The sequence below is a fragment of the Nomascus leucogenys genome, chromosome 4, assembly GCF_006542625.1.
Source record: "Nomascus leucogenys isolate Asia chromosome 4, Asia_NLE_v1, whole genome shotgun sequence".
NCBI lineage: Eukaryota > Metazoa > Chordata > Mammalia > Primates > Hylobatidae > Nomascus > Nomascus leucogenys.
In genome coordinates, this window is record NC_044384.1 from 96,237,978 (window position 1) to 96,264,867 (window position 26,890).

Consider the following 26,890-nt stretch of genomic DNA (forward strand, 5'->3'; position numbering starts at 1 on the left):
TTTTTCGCCTTAAGGTCAAGTGCATGCCAATGGACGGAGAAAATTGAATGTGTGTGTGTGTCTTCACCTTTGACAGCTGGAGGACGAGGACGGAGGAAAATAACTATTACGCTCCAGTGTGAGGCACTGTTTGTGGGGTGGGGCCCCCGGCGTGCTGGAGGTAGAGGACACAAATCCACCAACCCTGCCCCTCCGGAGTCCCCAAAACCACGGCCATCTGGAAGCGTCTAGAAATTCCGGTGCCCGGAACCCGGTTTTGCCAAACTTCGCTATCTCCTCACCTGAGGGCACCCGCCAAGATCTCCGTGGCAGGACCACGCATCGCGCCTGGATGCTCTGGGCCAGAGCCAGATGAGCAATCATGCATCCCAGTACCCAAGTCCCTACTACTCTGGGGACTTTGCAGGAGATGCTCGCCTAACCCTATCCCTCAGCCCCAGTGCTTAAGTATCCTCCCCCAGAGGTTAGAATGAGGAGGTCCCCCATGAGGTTCCATGTCAAGGCAGCAGTCTCCGTGGAGCCCCAGTGGGAGCGGTCTGGGATACGCGGGCGAGCCAAGGGGTCCAGCCGGGGAAGTTGGGGTTCAGCCTCCCGCCGGTCGGTGGCTCTGGAAGGAGCGCAGACAACCAGGCGGCAGGCAGGCAGCGGCGGCGGAGTGGACCTCTCTCTTTCAGCAGATGCCGCGGGGGATGGGGAACTTAGAGAAGGGGAGACAAGGGGGGTGTACCCCGCCTCCCGGCACCCCAGCCCGTAGTACGGCTTTAAAATCCTGCAGAGTTTGTCATAGGCCGGCCTCATCACGCATGCGCATAGGCAAAGTTGAGTTTTTTTCGTTCTTCCCCCCCTTCCCTCTCTCTTTCCAGCCGCCCCTAGTTCTGAAACTTTAAAGAACTTTTTTCTTTCTTTCTTTCTTTCTTTTTTTTTTTTCTTCCTTCTGAGAGCATCAGGGGAAAGAGGAGTCTGGAGAGAGGGAGGGAGAGAGTAAGGCAGTTGGCCAGAAGGGCTGGGGGGTGGGAGGGGGGGGACGCGTCCCCGCGGTCGGTCAGTCTGTCTGCGGGGCACAGGATCGCGTGGAAATCTGCTGCGAGCTCCACGGAGCCGCCTCCGCCGCCCAGAGCCGGGGTCCGTGCGGCAGCTGCCCAGCGAGCCCTTCCGCCGCAGCCGTTGTACCCGGGACCGCCCGCCTCCAGCCGGCCCGCTCTCCCGCCCCTCGGACCCGGGCGCCAAACTAGGAGGTGGGCAACCTCGCCGGCCATGGACCGCCGGAGCTGAGTGGCCGCCGCGGAGCTCCGAGCTCTCGCCCCTCCCCAGCCTCGCGCCCGCAGTGCACTCGCTCCTCTTCGCCCTTCGCCCTGGAAAAACGGGGAAAAGAGAGATTAACCCGAAGAGAGAAAGAACGGGATACGTGGTGGCGGGGGGGGGGGGGAGCCCGCGTCTCCCCTGGGTTAGTCGCACTCTCCCAGCTCACCGCACAGCAATAAGTTCCGGGGCGACTTTCACCTATTTTGCTCCCCGTTTTTGCCGAACCCTAAAATGAAAGGACACAATTTGGGGCTGACTCTTGCAGCTCAGATGGCGACTTGTGCGTTTTCAGCGGCATCTCCCGGAGAAAAAGCCATGCGCGCCTGATTGTTCTGTGGCCCCAAAGCTGCAGCGGGGGTGTGTGTGTTGGGGTGTGTGTCTGTGTGTGTACAGAGACGTCCACACTAACTCGCGGCTGCAGGATCAGCGTCTGGAAGCAGACGTTTCGGCTACAGACCTGGAGAGGAGGAGCTGGAGATCAGGAGGCGTGAGCCGCCAAGAGTTTGCAGAATCCGTGGTGTGAATGAACTGGGGGCACCTGGGCGCACAGATCGCCCCCCTTCCCCCGCCCCGGGCCAAAGTTGAGTAGTGGGACATTTTTTTCACCCTCTTGTGAAGAATTTCTTTTTATTATTATTTGTCGTAAGGTCTTTTGCACAATCACGCCCACATTTGGGGTTGGAAAGCCCTAATTACTGCCGTCGCTGATGGACGTTGGAAACGGAGCGCCTCTCCGTGGAACAGTTGCCTGCGCGCCCTCGCCGAACCCGCGGCTCCCTAGTTGCGCCCCGACCAGGCCCTGCCCTTGCTGCCGGCTCGCGCGCGTCCGCGCCCCCTCCATTCCTGGGCGCATCCCAGCTCTGCCCCAACTCGGGAGTCCAGGCCCGGGCGCCAGTGCCAGCTTCAGCTCCGGTTCACTGCGCCCGCCGGACGCGCGCCAGAGGACTCCGCAGCCCTGCTCCTGACCGTCCCCCCAGGCTTAACCCGGTCGCTCCGCTCGGATTCCTTGGCTGCCCTCGCTCGGGTGGTGACTTCCTCCCCGCGCCCCCTCCCCCTCGCCATGAAGGTAGGTGTTCAGTGCGCTGCCACTTTTTTTCTTTACTTCCCCCCACCCCCTGTTGGAAGTTAACTGAGTTCCCTTCGCCTCTTCCTATCCCTCCATTTCCCCAACCGCCTGGAGAAGCTGGAACTCCAGCGTCGCTGGCAGGAACCCCTACCCCTTCTCCCCCCACGCCGGGCGCACTGCCTCAGTGTCCCAGGAGATCACTTCTCGTCGCACCACCCGTTCTGCAAACCTTTTCGACTTTTGAGAAAAAGTGGGGAAGAGCGATAGTAGAAAAACTGAGTGCGGTTCACTGACGACTTTCCTTTTGCTCAGAGAACATCGACTTGTAATTCACTATGTATATTTCAGTAACAGGATAATGATTCAATTCAACAAATATTTACCAAGCGCCCACTGCGCGGGCACCGGGAGGGTGTGTGGCCGGGGCTCGGGACAGGGAAAGGGACTCCTTGGTTGAGAGAACCCGCAGAGGAACTAGAGGCCAACTACTCCAGAGCGGCGTACACCTTTCCCCACACACCCCCGCACCGACGGAGGCCAGATTGTAGGCTTGTCTTGGCCGGGTAACTCGAGCGCTTCAGGCCCCTTTGCCTTTAAGAGTGCCTGGCGGGGGTCCAGCGCGCACCCCGGCGCGGGGAGCGGGGTCGCGTTATTAGCATTATTAGCCGCCACTGGGTGAGCTCAGGCACTTTGCAGCAGTGGTGGGGGCGGGGAGTTGTGGTGGTAGTGGCTGTAATCCCGTACTCCGGGAGAGCGCTCCCCGGCCCCCTGAGTGGAGTCCGCCTTGTCCTTTAGAAAACACTTGGGCCTCCGCGTTGGGAGAGCAGGCGGGGGCCAGTTTGTGAACTCTTGTTTGTTTTAATTGTCAGTTGTATGTTAAAGCCGAGTCACACACTCCGAGGGTCACTGAGAGTTCACTTTTACGAAAAGTTAACGTTTCTTCCTGCAACATAAGTTGTTATTTTCTAAACAATTGTTCTTATCTGTCCTACAAGCTTCGATTCCTATTTCCATTTTTCTGGTCTTTCCCATTTTCAATTTCTTAGAAAATAAGGTTAGAATTGAAATTAAGATGTTTTCTGGAAGCAAACAACCCCTCTTCCCCCCAACAAGTTAAAAAAAAAAAAAAAAAACCTTCAAGTCTGGAGACCCCACGGCCCTGTTTGACTTTCTCATCCCTGTCTGGTATCGAGGCCCTTTCTCCTCTCTCGCCTCTCTTTTCTCTCTTCTCTCTTTAAATGGGCAATTCGCTGTTTGGAAGTAACTTGGGCCTTGCGGTGAGGTCGCACCTCCTCAGCCCCTGCCCTCCCCCCAGCCAATCTTCGCACATTCACTGCCGAACCAGCCAGATTTAGTTTCTAGACAGACTCTGCCAGGGGAGTTTCGAGGGGGCAATGCGGAGAGTGCGCAGCGAACCGTGGGCCGACAAATGTGTGTGTGTCCGAGTGTGTGGATCCTTGGCTGCGTGTGTGTGCGTGCGTGTGTGTGTCTGTGTGTGTAGGGGAGTTGTTCTCGGGTCCAGGACGTACTAGCCTTCGTCTCCTCCACCCCCCGACCCTCTCAACGGAAGACCCTTCCCAGGAGGCCTGGCCCAAGAGTCCCCCGTCTTCTCCTCCCCTCCCCCGTGCGCTCCGGTGCTCAAGGGGTTAGCACTATGCGCGCAGAACTCGGAGCCATCCCCGCCGCCTTTTCTTCCCCGCGGTGCGGTGCCGGCTGCCCCCTGTTGGCCGCCTTGAGGTAGGACTTCTCCGAGCCTCGGTTCCTTCGGGCGGGCGCGGGGGCAGCTGCTCCCCTCTCCCTCCCACCCCTGCTCCCTTCACCCCTCCCGACCACCAGACCCCACTCTCCCAGCAGGGGCCCTCGGAGGCCCCCAGAGGACCAGTTTCGCTGCGCCGCCGGCCGCTGCAATACGGAAAAGGCCACGGGTCCGGCCCAGCAAATGGGACTCGGCCAGCTGGACACAGGGTTGGTACCTCTTCTTCTGGGCTTGGGAAGGAGAGTGTCGCCCTAGGGGGCCTCAGGTCTGGCCTCAGCTGCCTCCCAACTCTCTATGGTCGAGAACAAGTGTTGCTTTCCCGCTTTTCGCCTCACTTTCATCATCTATTAAAAAGTGGGAGCGAAACTACCCTTGAAGAGTGGGGGTTGGACTATCATTTCATTTTCTTCCTCAGTCCAAGGACTCTCCTCCACCTCTGGACAAAGTTGATCCTCTGCCGAGAGGGTTAGACATCCTATGTGAGAAGGTGTGAGTGGTGTGTGTGTGTGTGTGTGTGTGTGTGTGTGTGTATCCTGGGGTCTGGAAAGCCCAGTCTAAGGGATGGACGAGGGGGCAGGAAACAGAGGAAACCAGGCCAGACCGTTCTTCCCCTGGGGACTCTCTATATCCGAACCTGGAACCTGCCGTCAGTGCTGAGGCTCTCTTTTGTCGCACTGATTCTGGCTCGAGGTGTAACCTCCGCCTTTCCTATCTGGTAATTCCCTCCTCCCCTACCCCGCTCCGCGCGCGCCAACACGCATACTGCTGTGGACACAACCCTTGCGCCCAGGCGCGAGGCTTAGGGAGTAGTGGCTCCTTTGTCTGCTCCCCTAAAGCGGACCTCCTACCCGCCTGGGCCGGCCCATTCTTTAGCTCCTCGCGCTGCTCCGCGCGCCGCTCCCCGCATTCTCCAGAGCAGGACGTCCCAAGTTTTTGGCTGCAACTGAGTGCTCTCCTGCTCGTTTCTCCATCTCTCTCCTTGCTTTAGGGAGAGATCAGAGTGGGTAAAACAGCTTTCTTTTTCCCCAAGAGTGGAGATTCTTTTTGGAGTTTCCCATCCTCCCCTTCGCTGCCGTGAGCCTGGGTCAAATGGGCTTCTTCCGCCTAGTTGGCGTCCCTCATCGTTTGCACTCCCAGAAACTTGGGGCCTAAACGTAGAGTCTAGCAGAAGGGGATGCCTAGACTGAATGTGGCAGCGCCCCGGGGCCGAGGGGAGAGGATCTTTGCCTGGCCTTTTAATCTTTTCTCTTAAGGGACTGCCTGCGGAGGAGTTGGGTGTTGCGAGACTTTAGGTGTGCATCCGGCTGCTCCCCGCGCCCTCCGAGCGTCCTCATCACCCCTGGCCCGCGCCGTGGTTGGTAAAGAAGGATCAGGAACACCTTTAATCCGACGCGAAGGCTTTGAGGGATACATAGAAGGGGAGCCACGTCGTTGAGCTGCTCTAGATTGAAGAGGAGGGCGCGGGAACGCCCTCCTCCACCTCACTCCTCTGGTGCTCTGAGCCCCTCAAACACCCCCAGACCTCCTCCCCGTGGCACGCGAGGAAGATTCTCAGTGTCCTTACAGAGTCATCTTCCCTGGGCCCCGAAAGTGTTGAAAACGTTTAGCCCCTTCTTTGGGAAACTCAGTTTCTGATCAGAATTTTTGTTTTACCCCTGGGGTTGACAGTCTCCCCAGAGGTCTCATTTCATACTGTCTTTTCGGATCAGATCTCTTGGTAAACAGGCGAGGATGTTTCACCCTACAGAGCCGCTGTATGTGTGAGTTCGCTGTGAGTTCCTTGAGTGTCTCAAACTTGTGGAGCCTTTTCTAGGTTGCACCGGGATTGAAGAGGGAAGAGGGCCAAGGTGTTTCCGGGCAAGCTGCGGGGGTTAAGTGGAGATGCGACTCGTGAGGCTCTCCTTTCCGATCCCCCTTTGGGACACCCTCTGCCTACCTCTGAGCCAGGGAGACCCAAGTCGTGGAGACCGGATGGGCCTGCTCTCAGTTGGCCTGGGCTCTGGGAACTGGTGGACTCTCCCCGAGGGCGTCGGGCTGGGAGTGGGTTCGGTTTGTGTGGCTTCGGCTCTAACAAAGAGATCCGCTGTAATCCACCGAATCTGTTATCAATTTCTCCACTGCTTGAGCCCCGCCCCACGCGCCCCGCCCACCGCGAAGCTTGGAAAGTGCACGCGGCCAGCAGCAATCTGGGCCGCTGACTCGGAAACATGTCGCAGCGTGTGTGTCTATGCACGCGTGTGAGTGTGTAAATGTGCACGAGTGTGAGTGTGTATGATGTGTGTGCGCGGCATCGGCTGCCCTTGGGCAGAGTTGACTTTGCAGCCTGGGCTGTGCGAGAAGCAGACTTTGCTGCCCACCCCCTCCCCTGGAGGAAATTTGACACTTAGGGCGGGGGTGGGGAGATAGCCGGAGCCTTCTCTCTCCTAGCTGGGGAAACCCCAGATTTCCATTCTCCAGGATGCGCCCCCCAGGTTTGCAGCGTTTTGGGGACAACTGGGCCTTGGGTGCGGAGCCCTGCTTAGCAGGCGCTGGGGACCACATAAGCATTTCCTCTCTGAGAAGCCCCGAAGCGTCCAGGCCAAAGGGGCGGCTCACGGAGAAAAACCTTGGCACGCTCCTGAGCCCCATAGCTTTACCAGGGCTGCCTAGGTCCCCTCTGTCCCTTTTACGGGACAGGTTCCAAGCCAGGCTTTTTCACCGCCCTAAAGAGGCTCACCTTTCTTTTCTTTTCCGTGGAAGGGGCTCCTTCAGGGGTTATGGGCGATGCACCGCGGCAGGGTTACACTTATGTGTAAGGGGATTTTTAAAACCCGTTCCTCCCACCCGCACCCGCCACCTACTCGCTCCGCCGCCGCCTACAGGTGGAGAAGTCACCAGTGGGGAGGAACGGCAGCGGAAGCTTCCAAGGCCAACTCCTACCCCTGAAATTCTTCAGGAAGGGAACCTTCGCCGCTGGGGGCCTCTTTGCCCTGGAATCGATGCGCTCAGCTGCGGCCCGGGAGCCAGCGCCTCTGGCCCCGTCTGGACTCATCCGCAAGGGCTCTGGCCTCGCCCCGCACCCCCACATTTCGGGACTGACAGAACCAAGTCTGAGTTGGGTTGGAGAGGCTAGACTGGAGGCAAGGTGGCAGGGTTCCAATGACAGGCTCGCAGTGCCGTGATGGCAAAGTGGCCCACAACCCTAGATCAGGACCAAGGGAAACTGGAGTCTCTCTGGACCTCCCATCTCCTCCCTCCCTGGCAGCTGCCAGGTGTGGGGTGGGAGGGAGAGTGAAAAATCAGAATTTGGGAGAAAGCTGCGGGGAGGGCAGGGAAGGGATCTTCTCCCCCGGCAGCGAGACCCAGACTCCCTTCTTTCCTCTAGGGTTCCATCCCTTCTCTCAATTCGTGGAAGAGGCCACAGGCGACGCGGGCGAGGGTGGCACTCTTTTCCAGTTTCCTCGGTTGGGAGGCCCGACCTCTCTCCCCATTATCCCCTAGGGCCCCCATCTCCTTCTCCCCTCCCTAATCTGGCTGAAGAACGTCCTTAAGGAAATCCGGGCTGCTCTTCCCCATCTGGAAGTGGCTTTCCCCAAATCGGCTCGTAAACTGATTATGAAACATACGATGTTAATTCGGAGTTGCATTTCCCAGCTGGGCACTCTCGCGCGCTGGTCCCCGGGGCCTCGCCCCCCACCCCCTGCCCTTCCCTCCCGCGTCCTGCCCCCATCCTCCACCCCCCGAGCTGGCCACCCCGCCTCCTCCGCAGCCGCTGGCGGCAGCGCGCTCCACTCGCCTCCGTGCTCCTCTCGCCCATGGAATTAATTCTGGCTCCACTTGTTGCCCGGCCCAGGTTGGGGAGAGGACGGCGGGTGGCCACGGCGGGTTCCCGAGTGAATTACCCAGGAGGGACTGAGCACAGCACCAACTAGAGGGGAGCCAGGGGGTGCGGGACTCGAGCGAGCAGGAAGGAGGCAGCGCCTGGCACCAGGGCTTTGACTCAACAGAATTGAGACATGTTTGTAATCTCTGGCGTGCCCCGCGCACAGGATCCCAGCGAAATCAGATTTCCTGGTGAGGTTGCGTGGGTGGATTAATTTGGAAAAAGAAACTGCCTATATCTTGCCATCAAAAAACTCACGGAGGAGAAGCGCAGTCAATCAACAGTAAACTTAAGAGACCCCGGATGCTTCCGTTGTTTAAACTTGTGTGCTTGAAAATTATCTGAGAGGCAATAAACATCTGCTCCTTTCTTCCCTCTCCAGAAGTCCATTGGAATATTAAGCCCAGGAGTTGCTTTGGGGATGGCTGGAAGTGCAATGTCTTCCAAGTTCTTCCTAATGGCTTTGGCCATATTTTTCTCCTTCGCCCAGGTTGTAATTGAAGCCAATTCTTGGTGGTAAGTTCATTCTATGTGCGTGTTCTTCCGCTTCTTTTTCTTTTTTTAAGGTTTGTTTGTATGATGCGGCAATATTTAATGCTGGATAGTGAGTGTGGGTGTATTTATCCAAGACATATGTATACATTTTATTTATATATAGTTTTAGATCAGAATTTTCTTTTAACTTGTTAATATTGCAAAGCTTATCTTCAGCTCCTAGGGAATGGGAAACTATAAATCTAGGCCTTTTTCTATGAAGCCCTTGTTCAGATGTGTGCTTGTAGTACATCATGCAATAAAAAAGAACAGAAATTCACTTTGCTAGTAATTGTAAGCCTATCTATAGAATTTACTTTTTGCCACCTCTAGGTAGTAAAAGTGAGTTTCAACTTTTATCTTTTGTTACTCGAGATTATTATTAACCTACAGAGTTTGAATTAGGCAGAGTTCTAGGAGGACAGCTACACTCCAAGTGCAGAAGTATTGGGGCTTGAAATGTGATCAAAAGGAGGTTAACCTGAAGTAGTCAAATGTCCCCAAGTGGGGGTTTCTTTCTAGGTAGGGGCCTTGTAGATAGACTGTAATATATCCAGAGGATTATTTTTGACGGCATTCTGGGTATTTTTTTTCCCTGTAAATGAACAGCATTTTTCTGACTGTCAAACATGACTTCTGTTCACTGGGTACCCTGTCTTGGGTCCCTCACAATCACATAAGGAGCCCTTTTAAAATGTCCAGAAACATGGTAAATTTTCTCCAGTCTGTATACTTGTCCATCAGTCAAGCAGGGGCCAGCAGTTCTTCCATCAGTCAAAAGGAACTGCTATCTCCTACCCGTATCTGATTGTGTCTACTTTCAGCATTCATAAGTTTTCAAGGCAGATTGGTCCAATTTGTGGGGCAAAGTGGGTCGCTTTCTCTAATGCCAGAGGCCTGTCCCTCAAACTGCTGTTTCCCCTTTTTCTGAGTGGATTTTGGAAATACTGGTTCAGGTATATGGTGACAGGGGCTAGGAAGGGAGTGAAAATACTAACTGAGGAGCCAGATGGCAGGATGGGGACTGCACAATACCTCCGTTTTCTGAGTGCAGTTTAAACAGAGGAGTTTTATGAAGTCCTTCTCATACTTTGTCATGAGGACAAGCAGGAGAGAAAAAAGCATCTGTGTGCTTAATACTATGTATTGCTGACATGCCTTCAGGGGGCCCACCTCGAGATTTCACGTAAATCTTGAATGCACATCTCCCCCCCTTGCAGGTCGCTAGGTATGAATAACCCTGTTCAGATGTCAGAAGTATATATTATAGGAGCACAGCCTCTCTGCAGCCAACTGGCAGGACTTTCTCAAGGACAGAAGAAACTGTGCCACTTGTATCAGGACCACATGCAGTACATTGGAGAAGGCGCGAAGACAGGCATCAAAGAATGCCAGTATCAATTCCGACATCGAAGGTGGAACTGCAGCACTGTGGATAACACCTCTGTTTTTGGCAGGGTGATGCAGATAGGTAGGAAAACATTTAAAATATTTTTTAAAAAACATTAACTTTTTTTCCTAGAAGAAATCCTTAGCATTTACTTCATGCTTGATAGAAAGCATGAAGCAGGATGCCTTCCAGCTCCGGTGGTGGCTTGGGCAGTTTTGTCATTATAGCAAATGATGTTAATTCCTGTCCCTACACCTGATGATAAGTTTTGGATTTTAATCAAATCAGGATGCAAGTATCACAGACACCTTCATTTCTCCAAACACTTCATTTTTCTATAAAGCATTTTGTTTAAAATAGAAGCAGAACACTTATTTTGGTTTCTTAAAAGTAGGTCGGGGAAAGCAAGTCATTTATATGCTTTTAAACGTTGAAACTCTCTTGCCTGTTAGTTTTTTAAGCCACAATTCAAACGGCCCGAGCATCAAACTAAAAGTTGCCATCTTTTAGAATCCTGGATATATTGAAAGTGAACAAAGTTTTGATTTTCCTAATAGAACCATTTCCTGAGGCTATAAAGATATAGACGTTAAAAGCTTTATTTTTAGTCCCAGAAAGAATTTTAATTAAAAGTGATCCAATGTATGTTTGCGATTTCAGCAATTGACATAATAAAAGCACATGCTTGGGATGTCAACCTAGGAACTTGAAAAAAAAAATTGAGAGTATTGCTCACAGTCCAATTCTTCATTTTAAATATGTTGTTGAATGTCTTACTTCCCCATTCAAAGAGATAGCATTTCAAATGGGCTAAAGGCAAAGATTTTGAAAAATCTGTTTGCCTCTGCTTTTGTTTAAATAGCATAGGATACTATTTGACAGATGTGGCCCAATGTGTGTTTTCTAGTGTGAATATTTTAGGTTTGCCTACTTTTATGCAAAAAAGCCCTTATAATTAATATGACTGCAGTGACTCCCAAAGTTAAGAAGCAATTTATCAAGGCAATTAACTGTTTATACTGACTGAAGAGAAAAAGTTGGCTTAATATCCATCACAGATGGATAAAATGCCTTTTTTATTTAAAAAAAAAACCCCAAAATTACATTCATTGAGAACAAAAAAGAGTTGTCAGGGGATGTCTGAGCCAAGTGGTTTTATTAACTAAAATAATACGAGACTGGAAGCTGTTCCTCTGATTGAATGGGAGAATGGCCTGTAGCCTCAGCCTGCAAAGTTTCATGGGGCTTTGTCCTTTCTGTTAATGATTAAAATGTGCTAATGTATATACTGGGATCTGAATCTAAGAGTTAAGCTTCAGGAACACAGGAGTTTTCCCTGACTGTGGGCTGTCTTATGTAGTTAACTGGGAGTGTGGTAGATTTATTCTCCCATGTGTTGATATTGTAAGTGAACTTAAATACTTTTGAAAAATTCTATGAGGATGGTAACTTTTCCCCCTTCTTATATGTTCCTCCTAAACTGCCTTCCTCTCAACCTATGGGACTACTTTTTCACATGTATATGAGTTAGCAAAATCATACACCTCTGATGGTAACCAGGAAGGAAAACAGCAATCGGAACTGTTTATCTGTGTAGTCACTTGAACACAGCTTTGATTTAAGATCCTCCTCTCATTTTCATACGTAGCCTGTTTTGAGCCAAAATGTTCAGAATAAGCTATCATTTGCTAAGTGAATTTGAGTTCTGCTGGAGATTTATTTCAAATGCGGTCCAAGATTCAAAGAGCCTGCTTCCTCAGGGAACAAGCAGAACCCTTGGTACAGAAGCCTATATTTAATTGTCCCTGGAAAGTAGGCTCTCTGGTCTTCAGCTGCACGGCACTACTGTCTGGGTTGATGGGAAGTGGATGGGAGTGGTACCTCCCCACAGCTTCTGAGACAGCCCTCCTAGATACTATCATCAAGTCAGCTGATGTCCTGGGAAGATGAGAGCACATATGGCATCCTCCCCTGCGAGAGGTCCCCCAAGTGCCTCGCGTCTCAGAGCAGAAAGCTGCTGCTGGGTGGATTGTGGTGGGACACCGATGGGGCCTTCTGTTTTTTACTTAATTAAAAAAGAGAAAGGAGAGAACAGAAAACAGTAGATTTTTATGAAAGAGGAACATGGACCCAATTCCAATAGCTGGAAAATTTCTTTGCTTTCACTTTTCCACTTCAGAGTGTATTTGAAGAGAATGAGCTAAGGGAAAATTTAAAATACCTTTGATGCCAAAAGGTGTGTGTGTGTGTGTGTGCCCACCCCAAAGCCCTCAGTACACCAACGACATTGAGAGTAATTCTTCTTTGTGAGAATCTGACCCTGTGATGGGGCCAGTGTCTGAGAAACTCAGGCCGCCACCTCTGACCCCCTCCTCAACTCATTTTTCTAAGATGCCAGTTGCCTTGGAGGCACCATGCACAATTACTTCGTGAAGGGCCCACTCTTCATTTTGGAAAGTTTCTCATTTTTCATCATGCTACCCTTTCCTTCCAGCTTTTGTCCCCATCTGTCTCTTCTTTGTTTCCATGCTGTGAAAAGATATGTAAGGAAGGCACGATTTGTAAGGGGTGTGAGGATCGGAGTAGATGCGGGTTTCACAGGAAGGGAAACCTAACTCAATCAGCAGTATTCCAACCAGGATGACTGCATCCTCCGGCAATTAGCCAAAGAATACTTTTCAAGCTGACGTTTACCCTGCAGTGACAAATTAGCTTAGAGGGATCTCCCAGGTTTGTATTCTGTGGCATAAAAGGAAATGCTCAAGATAGACTTATGAAAAAAGAAGCATTGTTTGTGTTTTGTATAAAGCCTTCTTATGCTCTGTGTACTCCAAGGACAGTGTCTTATTTTCCTCTATCCCCAGAGGATCATTTCATCTCCTCTTCCTCTAGCTACTACCTCTTTGTTCTACAAATCCCCCATCCAGGGCCACAGCATTTTCTGTACTATCAAATTGCTCCCTAGAAGCTGTATATTGTCCTCATTCCTTTCCATTCCCCTGATGTGCTCTGCCTCTCTAATCCCACTAGATAGATGCAACACATCACGGGAACTTTCTAGATCCTCCTGCCGACCACCAGCACACACCTTCAAGTCATTCATTTTGAAAATATGGGAGGGGGAGGATATATGGTAAATCAGAACCATCACCATTCATAAATGGCTGTGACTGGCATGGAGCAGAAGATCAAGAATGAGGTGGCCTGCTGGATGCTTGAACTGGCATTGCCGTCCTCCTGCAGAATGACCCTTCTCGTTCAGACTGAGTCCTGTTGTCAGCTTTTCTTGTGCTCCTGACTTCCCCCTCAGAAAAAAAGATTGTTAGCAAGCTCTCAAAGTAAGTATGGGAGAAACTGATTGCGGTACATGAATTTCAGCACCAGAAGAGGCCCCTTTCCTTGCATATATTTCAGTGCCCTTATTTTGCAATTGAGGAAAGTGAGCCTGCCCCCCAATCCCACCCCTACCCCACGCTTTAGCTGGCTGGATGATAACCCTTTCTCTGTCAGATTACAGTATTTTTATTAACTAGCTCTTATTACATGCAGAAATGTCTCCATGTACAAGCGAAGTTTAGGATATTCTATGATAGCCTCCAGTTTTCTCCTCACAAATAGGGTCCCTGTGACTATTATACGGGGAGATATTCTTTCCTAGTTTTGGGAAGAAAATAACTTCTCCCTCCCTCTTTTCCCGATTGGTTGTGCTTTTTTTCCTTCTTGTTGTCGTTCTAACACTTTGAGGCAAAGGCATTGGGGGAGTGGGCAGGGTGTGTTTGCAGAAGTGGCGTTGAAGAACAACAGGCTGTTTTAAAAGCAGACACTCATTCTTGAATGAGAAGTATCAGGCCAGTCAGCCTGGGATTTAAGAATAGCAACCTTCATTTAGAACTCTCTATGAGCTGATTTAGAATTGTCCTCTGGGAAAGTACAGAGACTTGTCCTGAGAAATACTTTCTGCTGTGTGAAGGAAGAGGTCGGAGAGGTTACAACTGCCAGAGGAGGAGGGGACGCAAGGCCAAAACGAGTGTGGCAGAAACTAGTGTGGCCGCTGGCAGTGTCTGCCTTAGATTCAAGGCCTAGCAAATTCTGTAATCCTTCCCTATATGTAACTCAAATGAAAATAATACTGAACATTAAAATAAGTGTAAGGAAGTCTACCCATATTCTGAGTGTTCCTTCAATGACTTCTTTCATGTGCATTTTTGGAAATATCAAGTTTTGACTATTTTCAAAAGAGTTGCAGAGAAAATCAATCGAGCACTACTTAGAATCTGGCCTGCAACTCTCAAAGGGCTGAGCAGAGATACTGGGGATCTGCTACTCCTTTGTTAATTGTTGCTTCTGTGTGTTTTGGGAGATCTTGCCTGGCTTCCCCTCAAACTGGGCCCAGGGCCTGGTGCATGTTAAGGATGGGGCAGCCCGAGCTTTTACCTTGTTGATCCCCTACTCCCTACCCCGCCATCCCCTACTCCCTACCCTCTACCTCAACCTCCCCCCACCCCTACCTGTCCCTCACCCCTACCTGCCCCCCACCTTCTACCTCCCCACTATTCTTGCTTCCCCACCTCCTACTTCCCCCCAACCTCCAACCTCCCCCACTTCCTACCTCCCCCTCCCTACCTCGCCCCAACCCCACCTCCTACCTCCCCTCCATCTCTACTTTGCCCCCCACCTCCTACCTCCCCCCCATTCCCTACCTTGCCCCCACCCTCACCCCCGGCAGCATCCTGGCCCAGCGCGTGGGGCAGGCGGCCAGTGATCCCTTGTCCTCACCCACAGGCAGCCGCGAGACGGCCTTCACATACGCGGTGAGCGCAGCAGGGGTGGTGAACGCCATGAGCCGGGCGTGCCGCGAGGGCGAGCTGTCCACCTGCGGCTGCAGCCGCGCCGCACGCCCCAAGGACCTGCCGCGGGACTGGCTCTGGGGCGGCTGCGGCGACAACATCGACTATGGCTACCGCTTTGCCAAGGAGTTTGTGGACGCCCGCGAGCGGGAGCGCATCCACGCCAAAGGCTCCTACGAGAGTGCTCGCATCCTCATGAACCTGCACAACAATGAGGCGGGCCGCAGGGTGAGTGCCCCATCTCGTCCCCGCCCCACATCTCTGTCCCCTCAACTTGCCCTCCAGCCTCCTCGGGTCTCTCCCTGTCTCTCCGTCCCCTCCTCTGCCACTCCTTTGCTATGTGGTCCTGTCTCTCTCTCTCTCTCTGCTTCTCTTTCCGTCTCTCCCTGTCTTTCTCTGTCTTTGCTGTCTCTTTCCTCCTCGTCCTGTTCCTGTCTCACTTTCTTTCTCCCTCTTCCTTTCCTCCTTCCCTGTCTCTCTCTTCTCCCCCTTTGTCTATCTCTCTTTCCTCCGTCTCTCTCCATAGTTGCCCCTGCACATCCCAGAAGGGCCTCCTGGGGGGTGATCCTCCCTTGCGCCCCCAGCCAAGGTGACCCAGCAGTTGTCTGAAAAAGACCTTTCCTTGCCTTTTTAGTTAGTCCCCGGTAGCTTTGCCTAGTGGAGCACAGAAATAAAAATGGGAATAACTTTCTCCCTCCTGCCTGGACGATGTCTGTGGTTGGCTTTCAGTTTGGGACAGGGATTTTTCTGTCTTTGTGGGTGCCCAGATGCGAAAGCCCTCACCCCAGCTTTCAGGCTCTTTCCCTCCTTTCTTTCTCCCTGCCACTCTTTATGTCATTAGGTAGCAGGCCTGATGGATGGAGGGTTTTTTTTTTTTTTAAAAAGGGCTTTTCTAGGAAAAAGACAGCATTTTTAGCAGTGTGGGATTTTATAGGTCTGACCATCAGGCCAATCACAAAGTGGCTCTGGAGAGAAGAGAGCAGCAGAAGTACCCAGGGAGGACCATCTTTGCAGTCCTCACGAGTCTCCTGGTTCCCGCTCTTTCCTTCCCCTGGTGGGGATATGAAAAGCTACTTCTCAATAGTTAAAAAGACCCTTTTTTTCCTGCGGTTAAACACATGGCACTTTATGGCTGCTTTAAAATGAAGGGGTGAAAACTTTTCTTAACTTTGGCAGCATTGAAAACCAGGGCCATTATTTTTTCACAGAACCCAAGGTAGGTGCCAGGAACTTTCTGGTCAGAGATTTCACTCTTCTGTATTTTGGGGTGAGGGAGAAGGAAGATAATCACAGGGTAAACTGTAGAGGACTGGATGGAGCCTTAGAAGCCTCTGGCCCCACACTCATTTTAAAGATTGGGAAACTGAGGCCCAGAAAACCACTTCATGACCATGGGAGAAAATTAAAGAATGGAAATACAAGCTTAGGTACGTTTTTATTGAATCCATGCATCACAGCTAAGAGGTGAAGAGCTAGCAGTTCGGGAATTAGAGAGATCTGGGTTAAAATGCAGCGTTGTCTCTTCTTTGCTTTTTCTGAGCCTCAGTTTTCCCATTTCCACATCTGTTAAATGGCCATGGCAATTACAATCACATGAGGTTATTGTGAGGCCTAAGTGAGATCATCTAGTAGGTTGAACCATGTGAAATTGCCAACACTTGACTCTTTTTGATTACAAAATAATTTCATTTGGTTTAATTAAAGGTCTTAGTTTAGTGTCCGCCAGTAGTAAATGCTTGATAGATGATAACTTCTAAAACATTATAAGCAAAGGACATAGAGAAGTCAAAGATCGTGTAGATAATTCCAGCTAGCTTATCTTCTCAAATTTGATGTTAAACATTTGGGTGTTTCGGGGAAGGACTAAACTCTACAGAATTTTGCTTGTACTGCCCTGAGGGGTCAAATAATTGCCACAGACAGAGTGTGGCCTCTCCTTTCTCAGGCCTTTCACTGCCATGGTGTGTGCAGTGTAGGTGGCCTCTTCTGTGGTGGACCCAAGGCCACATGAAAATTTGGGGGGATGGGGCCAGCCCCATTCTCTCTGGAAGCCCATAAAACCTTGCTTTTATCCTCTTCAGGGATGTATCACTGGGATCTCTATATATGACATGCCCAGTGCCTCAGATCAGAAATGCCTCAAAAAGAGAGATGTGTCTGATTCTTAAAGGCCCCTATCCAGGGGTATGCCTATATTTGATATTCTCATCCATCTTTGGGACTTTCTTAGCCTTCTCTCATGTCCAGAAATCATCAGAGGCTTGGCAACCAAGAAGAGCAGGTCAAGGGATTTCCAAGTGGCAAGAGAGGATTGGGGAAGTTTGAAAAGCACCTATAATGTTACACTTAACTTCTGCATTTTTTTAGTAGTGAGTTTTTTTGGGGTAAATTTGATCATTGGAGTAGTGAGCTGAGTTTGGATTTTGGTGAGTGAGGTTACGAAGAAGACAGTTTTTTTTTTCTCTAGGATGGTGGGGCTAGAGGATGGAAATTTGGGCACTGTGCCAGGAAATCATATTAGAATTTCCATAGGGTGTTAGCTTTTTAATTTTCCTCAATGGGGAGCAAAGGTTAAATACATTTGCAAAACCCTTCCTCAGACTAGCTGAGTGCCTGAAACTCTTTATGCCAAGAGAGTACACTTTGGCCCCCTTTAAAAGAGCCCCTGTGAATCCCTGGAGGAAGAGGGTGGCTGTTCTCTGCAGAAGAGGCCTTCTGATGCACCCCCAGCTTCCATGTTCCTGATGGGTCTTCTCCAGCACACTCACACCACGTGGACTCTGGAGGGTCACTGGCACAAGGATCTGTGGGCAGCAGCATCTATAAATAGGCACCCACCACCTCCCAGACTGCAGGGCACAGTGTTGTAGGGCCAGACCCGTGGGCACTGCTACTGGGAGGCCCGAGGTGACTGGGCAAGGGCCCAGATGCCATGTCCTCGTGACTCTGGAGAAAGACCAGATTTACTGAGTGTGTCCCTTGTCACCCTAAAGAAAGACCAGATTTACTGTGTCCTAAGTGCCAAGCGCTTTCCATGTCTCCCCTAATTTTATCTTTATAACAGCACTTGGAGGTTGGTGCCATCACTGCTGACTTCACAGATAGAAAACAGAGGCCCGGAAAGGTGCAGCCTGTTGTCTGAATTCAAGGGTAGAGTCAGGAACACAATCCACGTTGCTTGGCTCCAGAGTGGGTGCTCTTGGTCTAGGGGGGTGGTAGATGGGGTAAGGGACTGTGTGGGAAACAGGATTGAGGATACCTGAGTTCCACGCACAGTCCCCCCACACTTTAGCTGTGTGACCTCTGCAGGCCACTCAGCATCACTGTGCCATCATCCAATCCAGCCTATGTCATAATGTTGCTGGGATGGTCAAATGAGATCATGAGTGTAAGGACACTTACAGTTCCTGGTGCACAGCAGTAATAGTAGTAATGGGTTAAGATTTGAACCTTGATCCCACTGGGGCTGGACTCCTCCCAATTCTGCACTTACTGGCTGGATATCCATGGGCAAGTCACTAAGCACGGGCTTGGAGTCCAGCTGCCTGGGTTCAAATCCTGGCACCTTTACTCCCAGGAGTTGGGTGAGTAGCTCATCTCTCTGGGTATCACTTTCCTTCTCTGTGAAATGGGATGATACTAGCACTTCTCACCTAGCTGCTACTGGGATTAATTCAGGTAATGCATCGTGAACAACCTCTGGGATGAGTGGCCACATGTTGCTGCTGCTCTTTCTTTGAAAAAAGCAGCTGGAACAATTTTTTTTCCTGTTCCTATTAAAAAACCACAGTTGTTGATAATGATGATATAATAATGAGTGGCTAAGAACATATTTATTTGGAAGAATTTTTAAAGAAGGCAACACAAGACTTCTGGTAATGAAGGAAATATAATACGGCACTTAATTCAGCTGGGGAACATAGCTCCATGGAGAAGGTCGAGGAGAACTTTGTTCCCATAGCCTGCATCTGGCTCCTCCATGAATGTGTGTACTGATTGCCCCCATTTCCCTGCAGACGGTGTACAACCTGGCTGATGTGGCCTGCAAGTGCCATGGGGTGTCCGGCTCATGTAGCCTGAAGACATGCTGGCTGCAGCTGGCGGACTTCCGCAAGGTGGGTGATGCCCTGAAGGAGAAGTACGACAGCGCGGCGGCCATGCGGCTCAACAGCCGGGGCAAGTTGGTGCAGGTCAACAGCCGCTTCAACTCGCCCACCACACAAGACCTGGTCTACATCGACCCTAGCCCTGACTACTGCGTGCGCAATGAGAGCACCGGCTCGCTGGGCACGCAGGGCCGCCTGTGCAACAAGACGTCGGAGGGCATGGATGGCTGCGAGCTCATGTGCTGCGGCCGCGGCTACGACCAGTTCAAGACCGTGCAGACGGAGCGCTGCCACTGCAAGTTCCACTGGTGCTGCTACGTCAAGTGCAAGAAGTGCACGGAGATCGTGGACCAGTTTGTGTGCAAGTAGTGGGCGTCGCCCAGCACTCAGCCCCGCTCCCAGGACCCGCTTATTTATAGAAAGTACGATTCTGGTTTTTGGTTTTTAAAAATATTTTTTATTTTTCCCCAAGAATTGCAACCGGAACCATTTTTTTTTTTCTGTTACCATCTAAGAACTCTGTGGTTTATTATTAATATTATAATTATTATTTGGCAATAATTGGGGTGGGAACCAAGAAAAATATTTATTTTGTGGATCCTTTGAAAAGGTAATACAAGACTTCTTTTGATAGTATAGAATGAAGGGGAAATAACACATACCCTAACTTAGCTGTGTGGACATGGTACACATCTAGAAGATAAAGAAATACGTTTTCTTTTTCTCAAATATGCGATCATATGGGATGGGTAGGTTCCAGTTGAAAGAGGGTGGTAGAAATCTATTCACAATTCAGCTTCTATGACCAAATTGAGTTGTAAATTCTCTGGTGCAAGATAAAAGGTCTTGGGAAAAAAAAAAAACCCAAAACAAACCTCCCTTCCCCATAGCTTGCTTTTTGCATTTTCAAAATGATAATTTAAAATGGAAGGACAAGAATCTCATATTCTCAAGGAAAAAAGGTATATCACATGTCTTATTCTCCTCAAATATTCCGTTTGCAGACAGACCGTCATATTCTAACAGCTCATGAAATTTGGGCAGCAGGGAGGAAAGTCCCCAGAAATTAAAAAATTTAAAACTCTTATATCAAGGTGTTGATTTGAAGCTGTTATAGGAATTAGGATTCCAGATTGTAAAAAGATCCCGAAATGATTCTGGACACTAGATTTTTTTGTTTGGGGAGGTTGGCTTGAATATAAATGAAAATATCCTGTTATTTTCTTAGGGATACTTGGTTAGTAAACTATAATAATAAAAATAATACATGAATCCCATTCACAGGTTCTCAGCCCAAGCAACAAGGTAATTGCGTGCCATTCAGCACTGCACCAGAGCAGACAACCTATTTGAGGAAAAACAGTGAAATCCACCTTCCTCTTCACACTGAGCCCTCTCTGATTCCTCCGTGTTGTGATGTGATGCTGGCCACGTTTCCAAACGGCAGCTCCACTGGGTCCCCTTTGGTTGTAGGACAGGAAATGAAACATTAGGAGCTCTGCTTGGAAAACAGTTCACTACTTAGGGATTTTTGTTTCCTAAAACTTTTATTTTGAGGAGCAGTAGTTTTCTATGTTTTAATGACAGAACTTGGCTAATGGAATTCACAGAGGTGTTGCAGCGTTTCACTGTTATGATCCTGTGTTTAGATTATCCACTCAAGCTTCTCCTATTGTACTGCAGGTGTACCTTAAAACTGTTCCCAGTGTACTTGAACAGTTGCATTTATAAGGGGGGAAATGTGGTTTAACGGTGCCTGATATCTCAAAGTCTTTTGTACATAACATATATATATATATATACATATATATAAATATAAATATAAATATATCTCATTACAGCCAGTGATTTAGATTTACAGTTTACTCTGGGGTTATTTCTCTGTCCAGAGCACTGTTGTCCTTCACTGCAGTCCAGCTGGGATTATTCCAAAAGTTTTTTGAGTCTTGAGCTTGGGCTGTGGCCCTGCTGTGATCATACCTTGAGCACGACGAAGCAACCTTGTGTCTGAGGAAGCTTGAGTTCTGACTCACTGAAATGCATGTTGGGTTGAAGATATCTTTTTTTCTTTCCTGCCTCACCCCTTTGTCTCCAATCTCCATTTCTGTTTACTTTGTGGAGAGGGCATTACTTGTTTGTTATAGACATGGACATTAAGAGATATTCAAAACTCAGAAGCATCAGCAGTGTTTCTCTTTTCTTAGTTCATTCTGCAGAATGGAAACCCATGCCTATTAGAAATGACAGTACTTATTAATTGAGTCCCTAAGGAAAATTCAGCCCACTACATAGCTATTTTTTTTTTAAATAAGGACACCTCTTTCCAAACAGTGCCATCAAATATGTTCTTATCTCAGACTTACGTTGTTTTAAAAGTTTGGAAAGATACACATCTTTCACACCCCTCTTAGGCAGGTTGGCTTTCATATCACCTCAGCCAACTGTGGCTCTTAATTTATTGCATAATGATATTCACATCCCCTCAGTTGCAGTGAATTGTGAGCAAAAGATCTTGAAAGCAAAAAGCACTAATTAGTTTAAAATGTCACTTTTTTGGTTTTTATTATACAAAAACCATGAAGTACTTTTTTTATTTGCTAAATCAGATTGTTCCTTTTTAGTGATTCATGTTTATGAAGAGAGTTGAGTTTAACAATCCTAGCTTTTAAAAGAAACTATTTAATGTAAAATATTCTACATGTCACTCAGATATTATGTATATCTTCTAGCCTTTATTCTGTACTTTTAATGTACATATTTCTGTCTTGCGTGATTTGTATATTTCACTGGTTTAAAAAACAAACATCAAAAGGCTTATGCCAAATGGAAGATAGAATATAAAATAAAACGTTACTTGTATATTGGTAAGTGGTTTCAATTGTCCTTCAGATAATTCATGTGGAGATTTTTGGAGAAACCATGACGGATAGTTTAGGATGACTACATGTCAAAATAATAGAAGAGTGGTGAATTTTACCAAAACCAAACTATTTGGAAGCTTCAAAAGGTTTCTATATGTAATGGAACAAAAGGGGAATTCTCTTTTCCTATATATGTTCCTCAAAAAAAAAAAAAAAAGAAAAAAGAAATCAAGCAGATGGCTTAAAGCTGGTTATAGGATTGCTCACATTCTTTTAGCATTATGAATGTAACTTAATTGTTTTAGAGCATGTTGCTGTTGTAACATCCCAGAGAAGAACGAAAAGGCACATGCTTTTATCCATGACCAGATTTTTAGTCCAAAAAAAATGTATTTTTTTGTGTGTTTACCACTGCAACTATTGCACCTCTCTATCTGAATTTACTGCGGACCATGTGTGGTGTCTCTATGCCCTTTGAAAGCAGTTTTTATAAAAAGAAAGTCCCGGTCTGCAGAGAATGAAAACTGGTTGGAAACTACAGGTTCGTTGTGTAAAGTGCAATTAATACAAGTTCTTGTGCTTTTCAAAAATGTACGTGGAAATCTGGACAGTGCTGCACAGATTGATACATTAGCCTTTGCTTTTTCTCTTTCCGGATAACCTTGTAACATATTGAAACCTTTTAAGGATGCCAAGAATGCATTATTCCACAAAAAAAACAGTAGACCAACATATAGAGTGTTTAAAATAGCATTTCTGGGCAAATTCAAACTCTTGTGGTTCTAGGACTCACATCTGTTTCAGTTTTTCCTCAGTTGTATATTGACCAGTGTGCTTTATTGCAAAAACATATACCCGATTGAGCAGTGTCAGCGTATTTTTTCTTCTCATCCTGGAGTGTATTCAAGATCTTCCCAATACAAGAAAAATTAACAAAAAATTTATATATAGGCATCAGCAAAAGAGCCATGTTCAAAATAGTCATTATGGGCTCAAGTAAAAAGAAGACTTTTAAGTTTTAATCCAGTTTATCTGTTGAGTTCTGTGAGCTACTGACCTCCTGAGACTGGCACTGTGTACATTTTAGTTGCCTACCCTAGCTCTTTTCTCATACAATTTTGCCAATACCAAGTTTCAATTTGTTTCTACAAAACATTATTCAAGCCACTAGAATTATCAAATATGATGCTATAGCAGAATAAGTGCTCTAAATAAGAGACCGGTACTAGCTAACTCCAAGAGATCATTAGCAACATCAGTCCACAAAGACTTAGTGGCCCAAAATATATAGAGAGATAGAAAAGATAGTTATAACTTGAAGCGTATATTTAATGCAAATAGGCACCAAGGCACAGGTCTAAAATACCACATTGTCACTGTAAACTATACTTTTAAAATATTTATTTTTTTAAAAGTATTTTCTAGTCTTTTCTCTCTCTGTGGAATGGTGAAAGAGAGATGCCTTGTTTTGAAAGTAAGATGATGAATTTTTAATTCAAGAAACATTCAGAAACATAGGAATTAAAACTTAGAAAAATGATCTAATTTCCCTGTTCACACAAACTTTACACTTTAATCTGATGATTGGATATTTTATTTTAGTGAAACATCATCTTGTTAGCTAACTTTAAAAAATGGATGTAGAATGATTAAAGGTTGGTATGATTTTTTTAAAATGTGTTAGTTTGAACCTAGAAGATTGAATTAAAATGCTGTCTCAGTATTTTAAAAGCAAAAAAGGAATGGAGGAAAATTGCATCTTAGACCATTTTTATATGCAGTGTACAATTTGCTGGGCTAGAAATGAGATAAAGATTATTTATTTTTGTTCATATCTTGTACTTTTCTATTAAAATCATTTTATGAAATCCAGTGCAGTCATATGTGTGTGTTTAGCAGAGAGCGTGTTCATTGAAGTTTGATGTGGGCGGATTACGGCTTAGGGTATCCAGAAAAACACACATACATTTCAGGTGGTTGAAGCTCAAGCATGTATTTTGTACTTTAGTGCTCATTTTTCTTTTGCCTGTTGCTGATTTTTTTCATTTCTTATCTGCTCTGCTGCTGTTAATCCCTAAGGGTTGTAGTAAGTTTTTTTTTTAGTGTAGGCATTTAGCACAGTGAGATGGGATACCATGAAATTCTAGGGCAAGGGAAGAAAGAGTGACTTGAGGAGAGAAATAAAACGATGTTCAAGATGAAGAACAGACTGAACCACGTGGAATATTCTGCAGGTGGCTTTTTAAATCTTAGAACAGTTGCCAATAAGCTCTTTAGATTTTGTGCCAGTTGCTCGATCTTGGCACTATTGACATTTTGAGCTGGATAATTCTTTGTGGTAGGGATTTATTTTATGTGATGTTCAGCACCATCCCTGGCCTCTACCCACTAGATGCCAATAACATCCTTCCATTTGTGACAATCAAAAACATCTACAAACATTGCCAAATGTGCTCCGGGGAGCAAAATCACCCCCAGTTTAAAACCATGACTTTAGTTAGGGGGACTGAGGTTTGAACACTTGGGAAATATTGGCTGACCACCTTGGTGAACTGTTGAGCTTGCCTAGGTTGACTCATGAGTGAGACAAGACCCTTGGGAGTTTTACTACCAAGATGAAGAGGTGGCATCTCTTCCAGGGAAGCCTGGCATAGCAGTTAAGGACATAGGGTCTGGAGCCAGATTGCCTGGGTTCAAATCCCAGTACCCCTTTCACCTCGGGAAAGTTGCATAACTTCACACTGCCACTGAAGCCTTTGTCTTTAAAATGAGAGAGAGCATTGCAATCTACCTCTTCCGGCTCTTGTGAAGATAAAAATGAGTTAACACTTAGGGAGTGCTTAGAGCATGTTCTACTACATATTAACAGCTCAATAAATGTTAGCTGAGAGAGAAAGGTGTTGAGGAAAGGAACACTGGAATAAGTGTGAAGGCTAAATCAAGGCAACGTGGGATCAGTGCTGTTTAACACACCTAACACTATTGGCTCAATGCTGGGAAGGCACACTTAGTATTTTAGAGAGGTTGCAAACTTATGGCTTGCTGTCTGTATCACACCTCCAGATGTGTTTTGTTTGACTGGCATAGCATTTAAAAAATTAGTTGCCAACATTTAAAAGATGAGTATTTTCACATTAAAATTTGGATTTCTGGCTTGAAAAATGGGGAGAGCTGGTCACTTAGGAGCATGTGTCACAGGTCCCATGTAGCAACAATCAGCTGGATCCAAGCAGCTGCTACTCCCTTTTAGACAGGGCTAGGCATGTCTAATTAGCCAGTCATTTATGGCACCTAACTGGCCCCTGCAGGCTTTTACATTTGTAATTGTTTTTAAAAGTGTTTTCCCTCTAAGAGTTTCTCAACCTCATCGTTATTGACATTTTGAGCAGGATAATTATTTGTCATGAGGGCTGTCTTTGTGCGTTATAGTATGTTTAACAGCATCCCTGGCATCTACCCACTAGATGCTGATAGCACCCTCCCATTTGTGACAACCAAAAATGTCTCCAGACATTGATGAGTGTCCTCTGGGGGCCAAAATCATCGCAGGTGAAAACCACTGGTTTAAACCAAAAATGTCTGTACATATTTATAAGCTAGCCAATGAGGCTAAAACAAAGAAATAAACAAAATGGATTAGTTTCTTGGTGTAAAGAATGCCTGGCCTATCACAGGAACTCAATAAATATTTAATGAATGGATGAAAAACACAACCATTCCCAGGTTTCAGCCTAACGACTTACTTGCGGTGTGGCCTTGAACAGTTGCTTGAATCTCTCTGAACTTAACGTCCGCAGCAAGAACATGGGAACAAAAGCCACCGCCCAATTAGGCTTGATATTTAAATTACATGATAGAATCTGCAAAAGGCCACCTCCAAAGCCTAATGATAGTAGCAGTTTAATAAGAGGTGGAATTCGTTTTAAAAACAAAGATAATAAGTTAACAGTTAAATGTGTCTAGCCAGCCTGCCCTGCATAGCTAAATAAACACGAGCTCCAGGCCGGGTGCAGAGGCTCACGTCTGTAATCCCAGCACTTTGGGAGGCCAAGGCATGCAGATCCCTTGAAGTCGGGAGTTTGAGATCAGCCTGATCAACGTGGAGAAACCCCTCTCTACCAAATACAAAATCAGCCGGGTATGGTGGCGCATGCCTGTAATCCCTGGTACTACAGAGGCTGAGGCAGGAGAATTGCTTGAACCTGGGTGGCGGAGGTTGTGGTGAGCCAAGATCGTGCCATTGCACTCAAGCCTGGGCAACAACAGCAAAACTCCGTCTCAGAAAATAAAAATAAAAATAAAAAACACGAGCTCCAGTTTTTGATGCTCGTTTTTTGAGTTGCAGTTTCCAAAGAGCATTCCGTCACACACAGACCCAAAGAATGATCAACAGGAAGTGTTTCACGGCCAAACAAGTTTGGGAAACGAGGACTGATGGATCCTTGGCCCGCTGAGAGATGTATGATGGTCCTTAGCATATTGGCAATGCTAAAATCAAAGAACTGCAAGAAAGAGATCTGTTAACTCAGAGTTTTGTTGACTTGAGTTTTTGACTTCCTTTCATGGGAGACCTGTTAATGTTACAATTCTCTGAGCAAGTTGGGAAGTGCTGGAGTGGAGCAACCCCTCTCTGGCAGGTTTTGTGGGCATATGTTCTCTTGAGGTCAAGAGCTGCCTGGCTTGAAATTTATGGCTGCAAAGGTAGGGAGTGCTACCTGGTGACATTTCTGTTCCTCTTCCTAATGGAGGGCTAGTCCCAACTGGTGGCTAATCTACTTATTTATAGCCTGGGTGGTGGGATGGGGAAGAATGTGCTCTGGGAGGAAACAAGGAGACTCCTAAGACATAACTAGACCTAAAGGTGGGAGAGAGGAAGAAAGAAAAAGCAGAACGGGGGTAGGAAAGGGGGGAAAAGGCATAAAATGCAAAGGAGGCAAATGAGGACTGAGAAGATCCAGCTGTCCTCTGACCATGACCTTCAGAAAAATCTCATTTCTACTAGAAAAAAAAATTACAGTGGTTTAGGAAGGTAATATATGACAAGCATTTCTTCTGTGCCTGGAACTTGGTAAGGATTGTATCTTTCATCCCATTTCAGTAAGATTACCAAGAAACTTTTGAGATAATATTGTTATCCCCATTTTACAGATGAAGAAATGGAAGATT

At 47.5% G+C, this 26,890-nt stretch overlaps 1 protein-coding gene across 1 annotated transcript; it reads left to right on the plus strand.

Moving 5' to 3' along the window:
- The first annotated feature begins 1,615 nt into the window (after window positions 1–1,615).
- Window positions 1,616–23,596, plus strand: WNT5A (Wnt family member 5A). Its single transcript, XM_030811587.1, has 5 exons — window positions 1,616–2,368; window positions 8,369–8,502; window positions 9,741–9,991; window positions 14,693–14,985; window positions 18,774–23,596. The coding sequence occupies exons 1-5, from the start codon at window positions 2,363–2,365 to the stop codon at window positions 19,230–19,232; spliced, it is 1,143 nt and encodes a 380-aa protein (XP_030667447.1). The 5' UTR covers window positions 1,616–2,362; the 3' UTR covers window positions 19,233–23,596.
- The last annotated feature ends 3,294 nt before the right edge of the window (window positions 23,597–26,890 follow it).